This window comes from Cucurbita maxima, unplaced genomic scaffold (assembly GCF_002738345.1).
Source record: "Cucurbita maxima cultivar Rimu unplaced genomic scaffold, Cmax_1.0 Cma_Scf00013, whole genome shotgun sequence".
Classification (NCBI taxonomy): domain Eukaryota; kingdom Viridiplantae; phylum Streptophyta; class Magnoliopsida; order Cucurbitales; family Cucurbitaceae; genus Cucurbita; species Cucurbita maxima.
The window spans coordinates 3,236,075-3,250,347 of record NW_019272029.1 but is presented as its reverse complement, the minus strand read 5'-3'; the positions used below and the strand labels follow the sequence as shown (position 1 = coordinate 3,250,347).

General features: G+C 36.8%; 3 protein-coding genes across 3 annotated transcripts in view; 2 read left to right on the top strand and 1 right to left on the bottom strand.

Annotated features, from left to right (window-relative positions):
* The first annotated feature begins 1,386 nt into the window (after positions 1 to 1,386).
* On the top strand, positions 1,387 to 4,377 carry LOC111488668. The gene is made up of 9 exons (XM_023136560.1): positions 1,387 to 1,598; positions 2,238 to 2,314; positions 2,517 to 2,745; positions 2,864 to 3,018; positions 3,112 to 3,157; positions 3,241 to 3,332; positions 3,484 to 3,580; positions 3,862 to 3,918; positions 4,026 to 4,377. The coding sequence occupies exons 1-9, from the start codon at positions 1,446 to 1,448 to the stop codon at positions 4,161 to 4,163; spliced, it is 1,044 nt and encodes a 347-aa protein (XP_022992328.1). The 5' UTR covers positions 1,387 to 1,445; the 3' UTR covers positions 4,164 to 4,377.
* A 1,989-nt stretch (positions 4,378 to 6,366) lies between these two features.
* LOC111488751 (cytochrome c oxidase assembly protein COX19-like) lies at positions 6,367 to 9,247 on the top strand. The gene is made up of 4 exons (XM_023136683.1): positions 6,367 to 6,540; positions 7,803 to 7,891; positions 7,970 to 8,067; positions 8,962 to 9,247. Exons 1-4 carry the CDS (start codon positions 6,531 to 6,533, stop codon positions 9,044 to 9,046), a joined length of 282 nt encoding a protein of 93 aa, XP_022992451.1. The 5' UTR covers positions 6,367 to 6,530; the 3' UTR covers positions 9,047 to 9,247.
* A 35-nt stretch (positions 9,248 to 9,282) lies between these two features.
* LOC111488537 (tRNase Z TRZ3, mitochondrial) overlaps positions 9,283 to 14,273 on the bottom strand; it is a 5,955-nt gene continuing 964 nt past the window's right edge. Inside the window, exons 2-12 of the mRNA XM_023136320.1 lie at positions 14,012 to 14,101; positions 13,323 to 13,367; positions 13,169 to 13,223; positions 12,950 to 12,993; positions 12,345 to 12,836; positions 11,999 to 12,264; positions 11,767 to 11,914; positions 11,639 to 11,689; positions 10,649 to 11,049; positions 9,890 to 10,556; positions 9,283 to 9,711 (exon numbers count right to left, since the gene is read on the bottom strand). Of these exons, the coding sequence (XP_022992088.1) occupies positions 9,403 to 9,711; positions 9,890 to 10,556; positions 10,649 to 11,049; positions 11,639 to 11,689; positions 11,767 to 11,914; positions 11,999 to 12,264; positions 12,345 to 12,836; positions 12,950 to 12,993; positions 13,169 to 13,223; positions 13,323 to 13,367; positions 14,012 to 14,101 (2,568 nt within the window). The 3' untranslated portion in view covers positions 9,283 to 9,402. The remainder of the gene's footprint in view (positions 9,712 to 9,889; positions 10,557 to 10,648; positions 11,050 to 11,638; positions 11,690 to 11,766; positions 11,915 to 11,998; positions 12,265 to 12,344; positions 12,837 to 12,949; positions 12,994 to 13,168; positions 13,224 to 13,322; positions 13,368 to 14,011; positions 14,102 to 14,273) is intronic.

Below are 14,273 nucleotides of genomic sequence, written 5' to 3'. Positions count from 1 at the left end.
CTACTCTACCAATCACACCATAACTGCTTTAACAAAGCATTCTAACCCATTAGAACCTGTTCGTTCACCTAATATTACATTTGTATATCAACCTTCAAATTATTTTTCTTTTCCATAATCTTTACTTTTTTTTTCCTCATAGAATATAAATAATTACTTTAAATACTAATTTATTCTTCTAAAAAATAATAATAAAAAAATAAATAAATACAGAAGTTTATTAATTTTTATTGATATATAATTATTATTTGTGTGTCTTTCCAAATCCTTAGATTCCAAATATTTTCCGACCAAAAGCTGGAAAATGGTCTGCACGTCCTATGAAGATCATTTTTAAATTTTCTTTTATTATTTTAAAAAATCATATTTATCCAATAGATTTAAATTTAATATTTTTATTTATTTATTTATTTATTTATTTATTTTAAGTTGAATAGAGTTGAATTGTAACCCTACTTTCGAGCTAGTCGGGTTGAATTGACTAAAAAACTGAATCAAAATTTTTAATTCAACCCAAATCGAAAAAAATATAACCTAACCTGTATTTATAGTTTGAGTTGAATAGTCTAAGTTGATCGGGTTACTAGTTCATATAAAAACCCCCTAATATTTAATTAACTTATAATTTTTTTAAAAAAATATTTTTTTTGAGTAATTAATTATGTTGGGTGAAAAATAGTTAATTTGTTGAATATGGAATAAATTAAATTAATTTATGGTTTTTATTTTAATTTTAATTTTTGAAATGAAAAACAAAATGAGGAGATAACAATCTTTAGGTGATGGAGTTGATGTTCCGAAAATTTTGGTGAATTAGTTAATACGACATCATGCCACCAACCCACATTTTCTGTGTGTCATCTCAAATTATCATTTTTATTATTTAATTAATCCTAATTTTGGCATATTCTACATCAATTTTCAATTTTGAATATATATATAAACATTTTAATATTAAAAAAATAATGATTGGAGTCCAAAATTGTTGCTATACAAAATAAAAATTATTTTGGAATAATTTAAAATCATAATAATTCATAATTAATTATGACTAATAAAATTTTTTAAGTAATTTTTAATTTTATTTTAAAATTATTTTCAAATGCCTCAAAAATTACTTTATTATCCGACAATAAAATAGTGAACTTCTCTAATTATTATTATTATTTTTTCTTTTTAGGTAGGAATTCACGGGATCATGTTCCATGCAGAGATTTTTATTTTACATATATATATATATATAAAATATAAAATTAAAATAATTATTTTAATAGATAATTAATAATTATTTTATATTTATTTATGAAATTCCACGTAATCAGAAGCATGCAGAAACGAGTATTTATTGGAATGGGTGCATATAAAATGCAAAAATGCCCACTTCTATCCACGACCGAAAAAAGAGCAATACTATCTTTATTTGAAATTTCTTCTGATTCGTTGCAATGAACGTGTCCGACAGTGTCGTCGAGTCGGATCCCATCGGAATCGACGAGTCGTATCGCCCTCTCCCTTCTCTCTACTTGGCCTTCTCCTTCATCTGGATCCTCTGCGCCTGCTCCTGGACTGTTAACACCTACAAGAATCGTCACTTTCAGGTTCGAATACTTTCATTCTTGTTCACTATTGTTTGTTCATCTTTGATTCTGTGGAATGGCGTGCTTGAAGCAGCTTTCTGAGGTTTGAAATTCGTTTAGATTCAGAGATGATTTGGTTGATTTTGATGAATCGTTTAGTTGTTTGGTAATTCTTGAAGTGAACACTGTGAATGTTCAATTTCTGCATCGATGGATCCTACTTTGTCCATTTCGATTCGATTAAAAGAGTACGTCTGTTTCACATCTCTCTTTCCCTGACATACTAAAAGAGTACGTCTGTTTTCAACGGACCTACGGGCTTTGGAGGTTTTAGTTCGATCTCTATGCAGTATCCACTATTTAATTTCCGAGAGAATCGTACTGATTAATTCGTTAGATTATTCAGTTTTCTAACTTGTCTCTGTTTTGATTCTGTACTTTATTTCCGAGTTAGTCGTTGGCCTAGTTTTGATACAGAGATTAGGAATTGTCGCCTTAAAAATTGACGGATAAGTTCTTTAATTGCTATTTGAGAATTGTGTATTTAGCGTTTACTTCTGATTTTTCAATCATCGTCGTTTTTGTAGCTCGAGGAGTGGATTTTGAATTGATTATGACTTCCTTTTCCTTTTTTTCTGGATTCTTGTTGCACGAGAGCAGACCAATAACTTGCAGTGGTCACTCGCTTCCGTTCCTCTTCTAAAAGCGTTGCAACTAACTTTATCTTTCCTCTTCTGGTACGTTTAATGCATTTTCCGATACTCTTTTCCGTTTCGTTTTTGTTTTTGGTTAATTATAAAACTGTCGGTAATCAATTTCGACATGAAATCTTCACATAATCGGATTTGGAATGAGATTTATCTGCAAATTTCGTAATTGTTCTTCACTTTTCGATTTTCTCTTGGCCCATCTGAAATCCTATTAATTGTACAATTGCAGGTATTCATGCTTTTATATTCAGACATGCTCCTTATGGATGTCATTTGGGGTATATGTAACTGGAGTGCTCTTTCAGACAGCTTCTGTTGTGTCATTTTTACTTATTTCCCATGGTTACTGTATCATGTCTGAGCACCTTTCAGTTTATGAACGACGAACAACCGCTTCAATTGGCTGTATTTTTTACTTGACACTTGTTGGCTACCGAGCATCCATACCTTACTTCTCTGTGAGTTTACTAAGCTGCATCTCCAACTTTCAGCAATTAATAATATGCTTAAGAAATGATTGCTGCTGCACAATTTCACTTCCCTTGGTTCTTAGTTCCAGCTTCTTGTTTGCTCCAGGTCCTACTTCTGCTCAATTACTTCATTTCCTATTATGTGATCTTCCACCACATATATCAAAATATACTAGTATTGCAAGAACAACTCAATTTTATTATGGAGGAGGATGTTCAAGCAATGCACGATGCCATCCACACAAAATACAAGATGCTCAAGTATGCATTTATTCTGTGTAGACCCTTTTCTACATATCATATTTAGATGGTAATTTTTCATCCAAATCCGTTGCTTCTATTTGTATTATACAGAAAATTCCAAGGAATCATGCAAATTGTTGCCATGGCAGAAATTGTGGTATGAATTTGATATTGCAACTTACCATTCAATCGATTTTATATATTATGTATGGATCAAATCCTCAATTTTCTGGTTTTCAGATATTCTTGAACGTAGACGATTCAGTTGAAATTTACTGGCTTCGTCTGTTAGTACGAGAATGGGCACAATTCTGCATTTTCAGTTACATTGGGTATGTAAATGCATATAATCATACTTTTTATGCGATGATATTTTGTACAATATATATATATATATATATATATATATATATATAGAGAGAGAGAGAGAGAGAGAGAGAAATATGAGGTAAGGTTATTAGTTTTTTTCCTCTCTATATGCAGGTGGATCTTTAGGTCACAAGACATGGCTCCTCGTTTCTCTGTTATGCCAACTGTTAAGTCCGAAAATAGTAGGATTGTGCCTCCTATTTATAGCATTGTAAGTTATTTTGTTCCTTACTGGGAAAGTAGTATAGGTTGGAATCATACGCGTCGAGGTTGAGTTTAACTTAGAAAACCAGCATAAATGCAATGAATACAGAAATCCTTTTTCTCACCTAACTAGTTGAAGGGATTAAATTAAGCCTTTAGACGTAATTTTAAATTTGACACTAGAATCGGTTTTTGTTTGGTTTGGTTCGGTTCGGGCTCCTCTCGATTTTATTCGTAGTTAGAAGTTAGAAGGGGTTTCTGCATTTACTAATGCCGCAAGGATTACAGGAAGTGGATGCAGCAACTTTTAGAGAGGTTAGCACTCATAATTGGCACATTGGCGTGGTAAGTTCTTTGAATTAGTAATGTCATGTTATCTCATACCCATTTTGATGTTTGAAAAAACATGTTGCTCCTACAATACATTTTGACAATTTGTCTGTGCAACACAGCCAACCTCGCTGTCTCGTAACGAAGGTTCTAAGGATTCGTTCATCGTGATTATTCAGCATCCTCGTGCGTATAATGCCAACAATCAATCCATGCCAAACCCAGCAAAAGTTGGATCTTCGCCTGCAGATGAGACATGACATTCCTTTTCTTTCCCCTTCAAAGAGGTTACACCAGTTGACAGTTTATATAAAATGTTGACAGCAAATCCCTTTTGCTAGGCCAGGTATTAACTTCCATACGATTTACAGAATCAAATTGTACATTCTTTTCTATGTACTTCCGCGGTTGTTTACAACTGACAGATGTAAACTGATTCCATACTCAATGAAGTATACCTACCTTTCACTATAACCCCTCTCAATCCTACTACAAGTAATTCACATTAGAAAGTGAATATCAACTTGTGGCTGTGATATATTTATACGGGCTTATATGCAGAGCGATTAGTATCTATCTAATCCAATTCATTCTTTCGGCTTTCTGTCTCCTAGTATCAGTGTTGGCCCCAGCAGAGTGATTTTGCCGTTAGTGTTTTTTTCGATCTCTATGCATTTCACTGGTCCACCAAAAATTCCTTCTACCCCTACCAAACTGTCTCTTTAGGGTTGAGCCCTAAGATTTGACGACGGACTTAAAAAAGACACCTACATACATTTTATGCCAAATCATTCCACATAATACCTTTATCCTTTTATCCTTTGTGTTACTGCGTTTACTGGCATAGAGTTAAGCTTATTTCTCAAATACTGTCGTTACTTATTTATTCATGAAAAGAAATTCACGACCTATAGACTTTCTACCTCTATATATATATATAGTTTAAAATGCTCGAAAATAAGCTAAGAAATTAGATAACTATATTTGTGTATGAAATAGTTTAATTTTAGATCATTATCCATTGTAATTACCTTATGAAAAAATAAACTATTTTAATAAAATTTGTTAAGAATTTTAAACCATGTACAAGTTTGTAATTGTATTTATTTACTAATATTATTTAATAAGCAAATTGTTGAATTGGGCTGGACTTTTTCGGTTGGGCTTTGCCAATACCCGGCGGGCCAGTTATTAATATGGGCCTAATTATCCAATTGTGGAATTGGGTTGGACTTTTTCTGTTGGGCCTTGCCAAATCACGGCGTCGGCCCAGTTAATAATCCGGGCCGAATTAGCAAATTGTGAAATTGGGCTGGACCTTTTTGTTGGGCTTTATCAAATTCCCAGGGTTGGCCCAGCTATTAATCTGGGCCAAATTAGCAAATTGTGGAGTTGGGCTTTATCAAATTCCCAGGGTTGGCCCAGCTATTAATCTGGGCCAAATTAGCAAATTGTGGAATTGGGCTAGACTTTTTCGGTTGGGCTTTGCCATATTCCTGGCGGCGGCCCATTTGCAAATTGTGGAATTGGGCTAGACTTTTTCGGTTGGGCTTTGCCATATTCCTGGCGGCGGCCCATTTATTAATCTGGACCGAATTAGCTAATTGTGGAATTGGGCTGGACTTTTTCGGTTGGGCTTTATCAAATTCCCAGGGTTGGCCCAGCTATTAATCTGGGCCAAATTAGCAAATTGTGGAATTGGGCTAGACTTTTTCGGTTGGGCTTTGCCATATTCCTGGCGGCGGCCCATTTATTAATCTGGACCGAATTAGCTAATTGTGGAATTGGGCTGGACTTTTTCGGTTGGGCTTTTCCAAATCCCGGTGACGGCCCAGTAATTAATCTGGGTCGAAGTAGCAAATTGGAATTGGGCTGGACTTTTCGGTTGGGCCTTGAAAAATCCCTGGCGTCAGCCCAGTTATTACTGGGCCGAATTAGCAAATTGTGCAATTGGATTTTTCGGTTGGTCCTTGAAAAATCCCCGGCGTCGGCCCAGTTATTAATATGGGCCGAATTAGCAAATTATGAAATTGGGCTGGACTTTTTCGATTGGGCCTTGAAAAATCCCCGGCATCGGCCCAGTTATCAATCTGGGCCGAATTAGCCAATTGTGGAATTGGGCTGGACTTTTTCAGTTGAGCCTTGCAAAATCCCCGGCGTCGGCCCAGTTGTTTATCTGGGCCGAATTAGCAAATTTTGGAATTGGGCTTTTCCAAATCCTGGCGTTGGCCCTTTTATTAATCTGGGCCGAATTAGCAAATTTTGGAATTGAACTGGACTCTTTCGGTTGGGCTTTTCTAAATCCGGGCGTCGGCCCAGCTATTAATCTGGGCTGAATTAGCAAATTGGAATTGGGCTGGACTTTTTCGGTTGGGGTTTGCCAAATCCCCGGCGTTGGCCCAGGTATTAATCTGGGCCGAATTAGCAAATTGTGGAATTGGCCTGGACTTTTTCATGTCATGCAGCTACAGAAATTTCGTCTGTGATTCTTTTCCGGCTGGCTTCAGGGTAGTTTATCTCGATCCACTAGCATATCACCGGCGACGGTCAATCGAGCTAGTTCGCGACTTGGCGGTCCGTATGATTCTGATGAAAATTTCTATATCGAGCTTTCAGGAATTTCCACAATGAGTGCAGGTACTCTACGAATCCCGATGGTTACAAACATAAACATGTTTTCCTTTTTCTTTTCTTTTTCAGTTGAATTTATGTTAATTGCGAGGAGAGGATTCGAATGGTTGAGGGAGTAGGATCTCGATTCTTGCTGTTAAATTCATAAGGTTCGTGTAAGTGACCGAATGTTCAAAGAGCTCGTGTTTTAGCCTTTTTTGGACCTCGAACTCATTTGGAAAATGAAAAGATTTGCAGAATTTCACTTCTAATTAAGGAGTTTCATCAATTGATTGAATCCTATGAATGGTTCTTCAGCAATTTGTGTGATGGGGAGCTTGCTATTGCATCCTTTTCATTCCGGTGTGTTCTACCTATCAGATGGGTGGAACTTTGAACATTAAAACTTCGAAGTTAGGTGGGATGATGGTGGTGTTTTACATGTCTATTAATAGAGCATATTCTTCAATGTAGAATGACTTTTGAATTACTTGCTGACTATAGAGAATGCATTGAAAAAGAAGATGCAAGTTTTTTCGCGTACCACCAATCCTGTAGAAAGTTGTCAGTTTCTTAAACATGTTCGATTTAGTTCTTGTTTCTCAGGCAGTGATTGCCATCATTTGCATCTAATATCTTATTGTAAGTTTTATGATCTGCAAAGGAACAAAGAGCTGGTTAAAATTGATTCTTATGTGCACATTACGTTTTGCTTTGTGAGTGATGCATATTACTTGGAACGAGTGAACCCGGAAAAACTAGTTAGCTTATCTTTGTGATGACACTTTTGTTGAGGATATATAAATGACACTTTTGTTGAGGATATCAAATGACACTTTTGTTGAGGATTTATTAAGAGTAGTCCCGCGCTGGTCAATTAAGAGGAAGATCATGAGTTTATAAGTAAAGACCACGAGAGTCTATGCTCAAAGTGGACAATATCGTACCATTGTGAAGATTTGTGATTTCTAACAACGAATTATTCTATTACCTCAAATGATTTAAATATGGTGAAGCATCCAACTCATTAGAGCCTGTGATGACTTTGTTGAGGCTCGAACAGGAACGTCGGGCCATAAAAGAGACAAGGATGGCTGCTTAGTACCAATAAATTTGTGTTCGGGGGGAGGGACTGTACCAAGAAAAGTCATAATTAAAACCTTAGAATGCTTTGGTGGTGCAAAAGAAGAGAACCGGTTTATATTTGCTTAAAAAGAACGTCACATAGAATGGTATGGTTTCTTTTTCAGCTAATTTGATTTCGTGAGATCTTTAGTGATCCTTTGCAGGTGGTTCATTTGGAGGGAATAGAGGATTGAGACCGGTACCCCCAGAGAAAGGAGTCTTCCCTTTGGATCATATGCACCTCTGCGACCAAGTATTTCCTTTTTGGAATATTTTTTCAAGGAATCTTTGTGTTCATTTCTTGTTTTATGATGCATGGGCTTTATTGCAGGAGAAGAAAGAATACCTCAATTGTCTTAAAACCTCTGGTCACCAATCTGAAAAATGCAGGCACTTATCGAAAAAATACCTTGAATGTCGTATGGAAAAGTAAGATTCTTGACTTTTTATATCATCTTTTGTATAACAAAAGTAGCTTTGCTTTCTTATTTAAGATTCATAAACTTTTTGTTTGCGAGAACCTGGGTTGTTTATTATAATTGTATTAGTCATCCTTCATGGTGGTGCATGGTCAAGTATTTAAAAGTTTTTATCTTTTCAAAATAAATTATGCTAATAGTCCCTAGTAAAGGAATTAGGGTGGCCATCATAAACACAAAAATCAAGCTTTTTGGAGGCCTGCAGTTTCTAGAGCGTCAGCTGACCAAATTCCTAACTAAAAATGCCAACTTTCCCTTCTTTCTCTAGCTCGGTTATGTACCTACTAACTTCATATGCCCTGAAAACTTGGAATGGACCTTTCCTTTCTTTTCTAACCAATTCTACACCCTCCCTCGCTTTATAGTCCCTCAGGGTAAGTTAAACGGATTTAGGAAATTGCAAATGCTTTAGAACCAGTTGAAGTAATATTATGCCCATTGATTTCGGTTTATGATTTCAGTTTGAACTTGGGATACATTTCTTTCATTAAGCAAATGGGTTTGGAGACGATCTCTTTTATGATTTCGGTTTGAACTTCGGATACATTTGTCAAGTGCAAATGAGAAGGTAACTGGATTGGAATCAAGCTAATTCGGCCTTTACTTTCTCTTGTATGATGGCTCTCTTCTTCCTCTTTGAGTTATAGTTCCACTATGTTTCATTTCTTTTCCTTCACTGCCACCTGAATTATTTTGAGTTACAATAATTGATTCTCAGAAAATTTGCACCGCTTTGTTTTGACTCCTAATCAAATGCTCTGAAAATTGGTGGATTTGTTTCAACATTTTTTTTAAGTAGCTCAGCTGTATGAGTATTTCACGTCATTTCATTGGATTCTTGCAGAAATTTAATGGCAAAACAAGACATGACGGAACTGGGATTTGGGACTTCGAGCCAGGCCAGTCTCTCTAGTGATAAATTGGAATAAGTCTAAAAATTGTTCGGCCACAGAACCGTTTACTCACTTGTTCAAGTTATATCATCAACCAACCCTTCTATAACACGCTTTGAAGGAAGGAAATGTGATTTTTCTTAATGTATTGTCCTTCATAACAGTGCCTCTTTAACTCCTTGCGTACATCTCATATGTTCTTATCAATTTTTCAATATTGAGAGTAACTTTTCAACAGTTTTTTCTATTTGATTAATGAACAAAGTTGCAGGTGGTTGCGTTTCAACTATATTTGGCGCATTCCATGAGCAAAAACAGTGACTTAAATTACAACTAAATATTGATCTTCAAAACAATGGATCAGGAAAACTAAATGTTACCTCCTAACTGTCTTAAGCCTCCAAAGTGACAATATCATCAGATTCGTCTACCATCATCTCATTTCTGAAAAGGAGTTTCAAGTAGGGAAGAACCTTAGGTAGTACTAACAAATCTGCAACATTAACACTCATCAAGTCAAATGCAATGCAGGTTTTGTGCATGTGTCTCTCTTCGATCACTGGAATTTTAGGGTATCTTTGACTGAAGTGTGTAAGGACAATTCGATACGCTCCGGCCGAGTTCCCGATGTCTACAGCTTCCGAAGTTGTGCTGTGGTTTTTAGCCACGGCCTCATCCATCAAGCTGTCCTCAAAAGTGGCCTGTAACAAGACCATAAAAACTTGTTATAAGGTGTTATTCCGTCCTCTTACCATGTTCTTGCAGAAAGATTTGATAACAGCACCATATATCTGCTAGAATGAGGATGAAAAAGGAACAAATAGAAAGTAATTACTGTAAATATAGCAAAATTTCAATGCCAGCTGTTCTAAAACTTGCCTCGTGTATAAGAACCGTTGCACCACGAGATGCTTCCATCAGCTCGGGACAGGGCCGAGTGTCCCCTGAGTAAACGATCTTCCACCCAGGAATCACTTTTCCATCTAAGTTAACCCTTTCAGCCGCCTTTAAGATTACACCATAAGACTGTGGACAGTGCACAACTGGGAAGCTGATTAAAGCTTCCAGACCAGCTTCATTCAGAACTTTATTCATGTTTTTAAGAAGTGGCATGGCTGCATTGATATCAATTGGACTACTAGGCCCCTTCCGGTAGCTCTGCATACGGGATCCCCTAACGAATAAACTCGACATGGTTTTCTTGCCTCCATCTATGTTGTTTCCGTCTGTGGAACTGATGGGACCTTCTAAGGGTGAATTATCAATTTCTGTTGCAACTTTCTGAAAAGCTTCTAATGAAGCTTGTGTTGTGTACTTACAATCAAGGAACTGCATATCTAAATCTTCTAATATTTGGTATGCATCCAAATATCTCTTAAGCTGTCTTGGCCCGATTACTAGTACAGGTTCGTGGGGAACTTCCCGCAACAGATCCCTCCGTAAAGCTAGTATTCTGGTCAGTCCTGTGTGATGGTCTGCATGGATGTGAGAAATCCAAATACATCTTAGGCCCCTCACCGCAGCATCAGCACCCTCAATTCCGTATCTGTAAATTAATTTGTAACAATGGCTACATGTTAGAAGGAACTGAAATTGAATTACGCGAAACGAACCTGAAGAAAGCGCAATGACAATTACCTTCTTTTAAGCTGACCCAACGTTCCTTCACCGCAATCTAGGAGCATACTTCCTTTCGAGAAAAGATTAATGTAAATAGAACTTACATTTCTGTACTTGGATGGCTGGGACGACCCTGTACCAAGAAGAACAATTTCCAAGTCATCTCTCCGAATATTTTCCAGACAACTTGGAATATTATTCTCATTGAACCATGGCTCTTCAACCATTGTATGGGAATCTTCAACATGAATATTCGTATCTGTTCCAGCAGAACCACTCCAAAGCTGAGTAACATGATGAACAGCATCCAAAATTTCTGGTATGTCAGAATGCAGCCCATTAATAACCTCTGACAGAGATTCCTGACTAGGAATACTAGATCGATCGAATCCAAGTTGCGCATAGGGGCGCAGAGTAAACTGTTTCATAATCAACATTAATGTTAAAGAAGTTGTATCACCAAGTCGAAAATCTTGTCGCCCAACATTCAGACACACAGCACACCAGAATCACTATGCATAACGAGTGGATGAAGGACAAGAAAAAAAGGATAGGGGCGGCAAAGTAAACTGTTTCACAATCGACATTAATGTTAAAGAAGTTGTATCACTAAGTCGAAAATCCTGTCATCCAACATTCAGACACACAGCACACCAGAATCACCATGCATGAGTGGATGAAGGACAAGAAACAAAGTATAAGTCCATGGACGGCAAGCATATCTTATATATGTCAACCTAAAGAACCAACTGTGGTTTCTTATCAAATTGTCATTTTACCACTTAACAGACCTTCTGAATTGTCGATGCATATTATGAATTTGCTAACAAACATCCAATGAAAAAAATTTCTCTTCAATGGTCTACTAACTTTATGTAATATATAGTGTTTCGCTCTACTACTGCTACAGTGTCAGTGTTGATGGGACCTTGACTACAAGCACACATGTTTAATCTGGCTCCAGTCAATAGTAAACACAACACACTTAGTTAATCCATCGTCTCATACCTTAAGAAGATTTTCAGCTAATGTGCTTTTGTAATGATCTGAAACTTCGATCTGGTGAAGGAAGGTCAACGGGGAAGTTAGTTTACAGCTAGAGAAACTCTAAAACCACCAAAGACATTGTGACAAACCTCAGTTGAAGCACAGGAATCTGATCCTGGTAAAGTAAGCTGCTGAGGGGACCAAAAGCCTGGGGCTGGAAATAACTGAGGGCACAAATGATTAAGCCTTGCAGCAATTTTTGCGCTGGATTTTAGAATTGGAATTGAAACGTTCTTCCTGCAGAAAAATCATGTGAAACTGGGAATTTTCTACATCTGCAAGCAAGAGCTGCAGACCCATGTTAGGAGAAAAGAGACTCACCTATCGTGCCCGGCCATGATGTGCTGGGATGACCCAAATCTTTTCACCCATTTCTGGTAATTAGGACTACCAAGGATGGATGTAGGACTTAGATGAATAACACATGTTACCACCTTACCAGTTTCAGCCTGATCGCTCAAGTCTTCATAGTAAGTTTTCAGAGATTGCAAGGACATTAACTCTAACACATGAGCTTCTGTTGGACAATCAACAAGTAACACAACTGGACCAGGAACTGAGGGGCCAAGGACATCACTTGGATGAACCTAAGCCAATTGAAGCCAATGGATTAATACACAGCATTTGATACGTTATAGCAGTAAAGGGGCATAGCTACTAATCCTACCATGATATTTTGGCGATCTGACATCACTGAATTTCCAAGTTGTAATTCGCGATATTTTGGCCCGGGTTTAAGACCAAAAGAAGCTGCTTTTGATGGATCAAACTTCCCCTTAATTTCAGGAAGTTCACATACATACACTACAGACATGTCACCTGGCTTTACTGCAGATGAAGATTTGCTTGTTGAACTTCTAGCTTCAGAATCATGGTTTCTTCTCTCTTCTTGACTCCTGTTCGATTGGCCCATGTCATCCTCATTGAAGGGCTGGAACCCTCTATTTGAACTTGGATGTACCAAAATTGCTGATATCTTGACCACCTCATCATCAACAAGGACAATGGGATCACAAAACTTACTCAATTCATGGGCTGCATCTATGTCAGAACTAAGTGCAGGTCCAAAGCTCCGTGTGTGAACCATGGCAGCATTTGGTATGAAAGATTTCATTGCATCGACTAAATACTTCAAATCAGAAGGACCCCAGACATTGACCTTCATATGAATAGCAACTACAGTATAAGTTAGAACAAACAAAACAGTTTGTTCATTTAAAAATATTTAGACTAGAACATTTTGATAGTGTATTAAGTAAATCTTATACTCACAGACATTCCGGCTTCTCCAATGCCAGCTAGAGTCAGCAGCAATCCTGCAAGTTAAATTATAAAGCTTAGGCTGTCTAACTCATATATGCAAGGAATGGTAATGTCTCAAATTCAAACTTAGTAATGTGATCTTCAATAGTAAATAATCCAATAGAATCACAAAAGCTATTCGAAAAAAGTCCGACATCATAACCATATCCAATCAACCAAGAGACGCACCAGGAAGTCCACCAGCAGTCTCTGAACAGACGCGCGAAAGGAATATGTGATCTATCTAGAGGAAGAGCAGATAAATTACCAAGGTTCAGAATCAGTTAAGAGAAGAGTAAACCTGAAATTCAAGAGAAAGGATAAACTTTTTAGAATAGAATACCTTCGATAACTTAATCTTATGTTCCGTGCAGAATCGTTGCAACCCCTATAGTGTCAATGACAGAATGTTTTAACAGATCAACAGGAAGTCTCAAAATACATAGTACCCAATGATGTAAAATGAATAACCATAAAACAATAACTATTTAGCTAACATTGACAGGAAGAGGTAGGAATCAACTTTTTTAGGTCTAGCTTCAAATCAGCCTAACCTTCGGTTCCCGTAACCAAGTTTTTCTTTCTCACTCACGACTCTCACAAGTCCCCCCGTTATGTACTTTTTCTTCATTGTGAGGCAAAGGGCGCCTTCTACTTCTACTTCTAACTAAACTTCTACTTCTAACTAAAGGTGAACAGCCAGCATTGCAAGAAAATAGAGAGAAAGGGCGAAGTCAGGCTGAGGGAGGAGAAGAAAGGGTGTACCCAATAGAGACAATAGATCTCTGGAGTCAAATACAAACGTAATGTAAGCGTGACTACTGTAACTTTGATGAGAATAATCTCATGAACATCATTCAAATCGTTTAACGATCAGGAAAAACTAAAGAAGGCAGTGAAGGAGTTCATTGTTTAGCAGACGTGACAAGTTTGAAGTTAGAACACGGTACGAAACGCATCAGTTCTCTGAAAAAATACGAAGAAAACTATAGCATGTGCCCATTGGGTAGAGAAATTAACAGACCCTAGTACCTCTCCAGCATTAAAAATAAATCTCTGTTTATCGAAGAAAAGCAAGACCGAAGGCGACGTATCTTGAGTGTCCATTCCAGTTCCTAGTATCTACACAAAAATAAGGTATCAAATAAGATTCAAATGGAACTTCAATGAACTGTTAAAATGAAACCCAATTCAAAAACCAAAACCGAACTAAAAAAAAACAACAACAAAAAAAAAAAAAAAAAAAAAAAAAAAAAAAAAAAAAAAAAAAAAAAAAAAAAAAAAAAAAAAAAAA

Excerpts from the sequence above, each read along its gene's own strand:
- LOC111488668 (XM_023136560.1), top strand. The coding sequence starts at position 1,446 with ATGAACGTGTCCGACAGTGTCGTCGAGTCGGATCCCATCGGAATCGAC. Across the intron at positions 3,158-3,240 it reads TTGCCATGGCAGAAATTGTG|ATATTCTTGAACGTAGACGA; the intron begins GTATGAATTTGA and ends TCTGGTTTTCAG. Across the intron at positions 3,581-3,861 it reads TGCCTCCTATTTATAGCATT|GAAGTGGATGCAGCAACTTT; the intron begins GTAAGTTATTTT and ends CAAGGATTACAG.
- LOC111488751 (XM_023136683.1), top strand. Across the intron at positions 7,892-7,969 it reads ATATGCACCTCTGCGACCAA|GAGAAGAAAGAATACCTCAA; the intron begins GTATTTCCTTTT and ends GCTTTATTGCAG. Across the intron at positions 8,068-8,961 it reads CTTGAATGTCGTATGGAAAA|AAATTTAATGGCAAAACAAG; the intron begins GTAAGATTCTTG and ends GGATTCTTGCAG.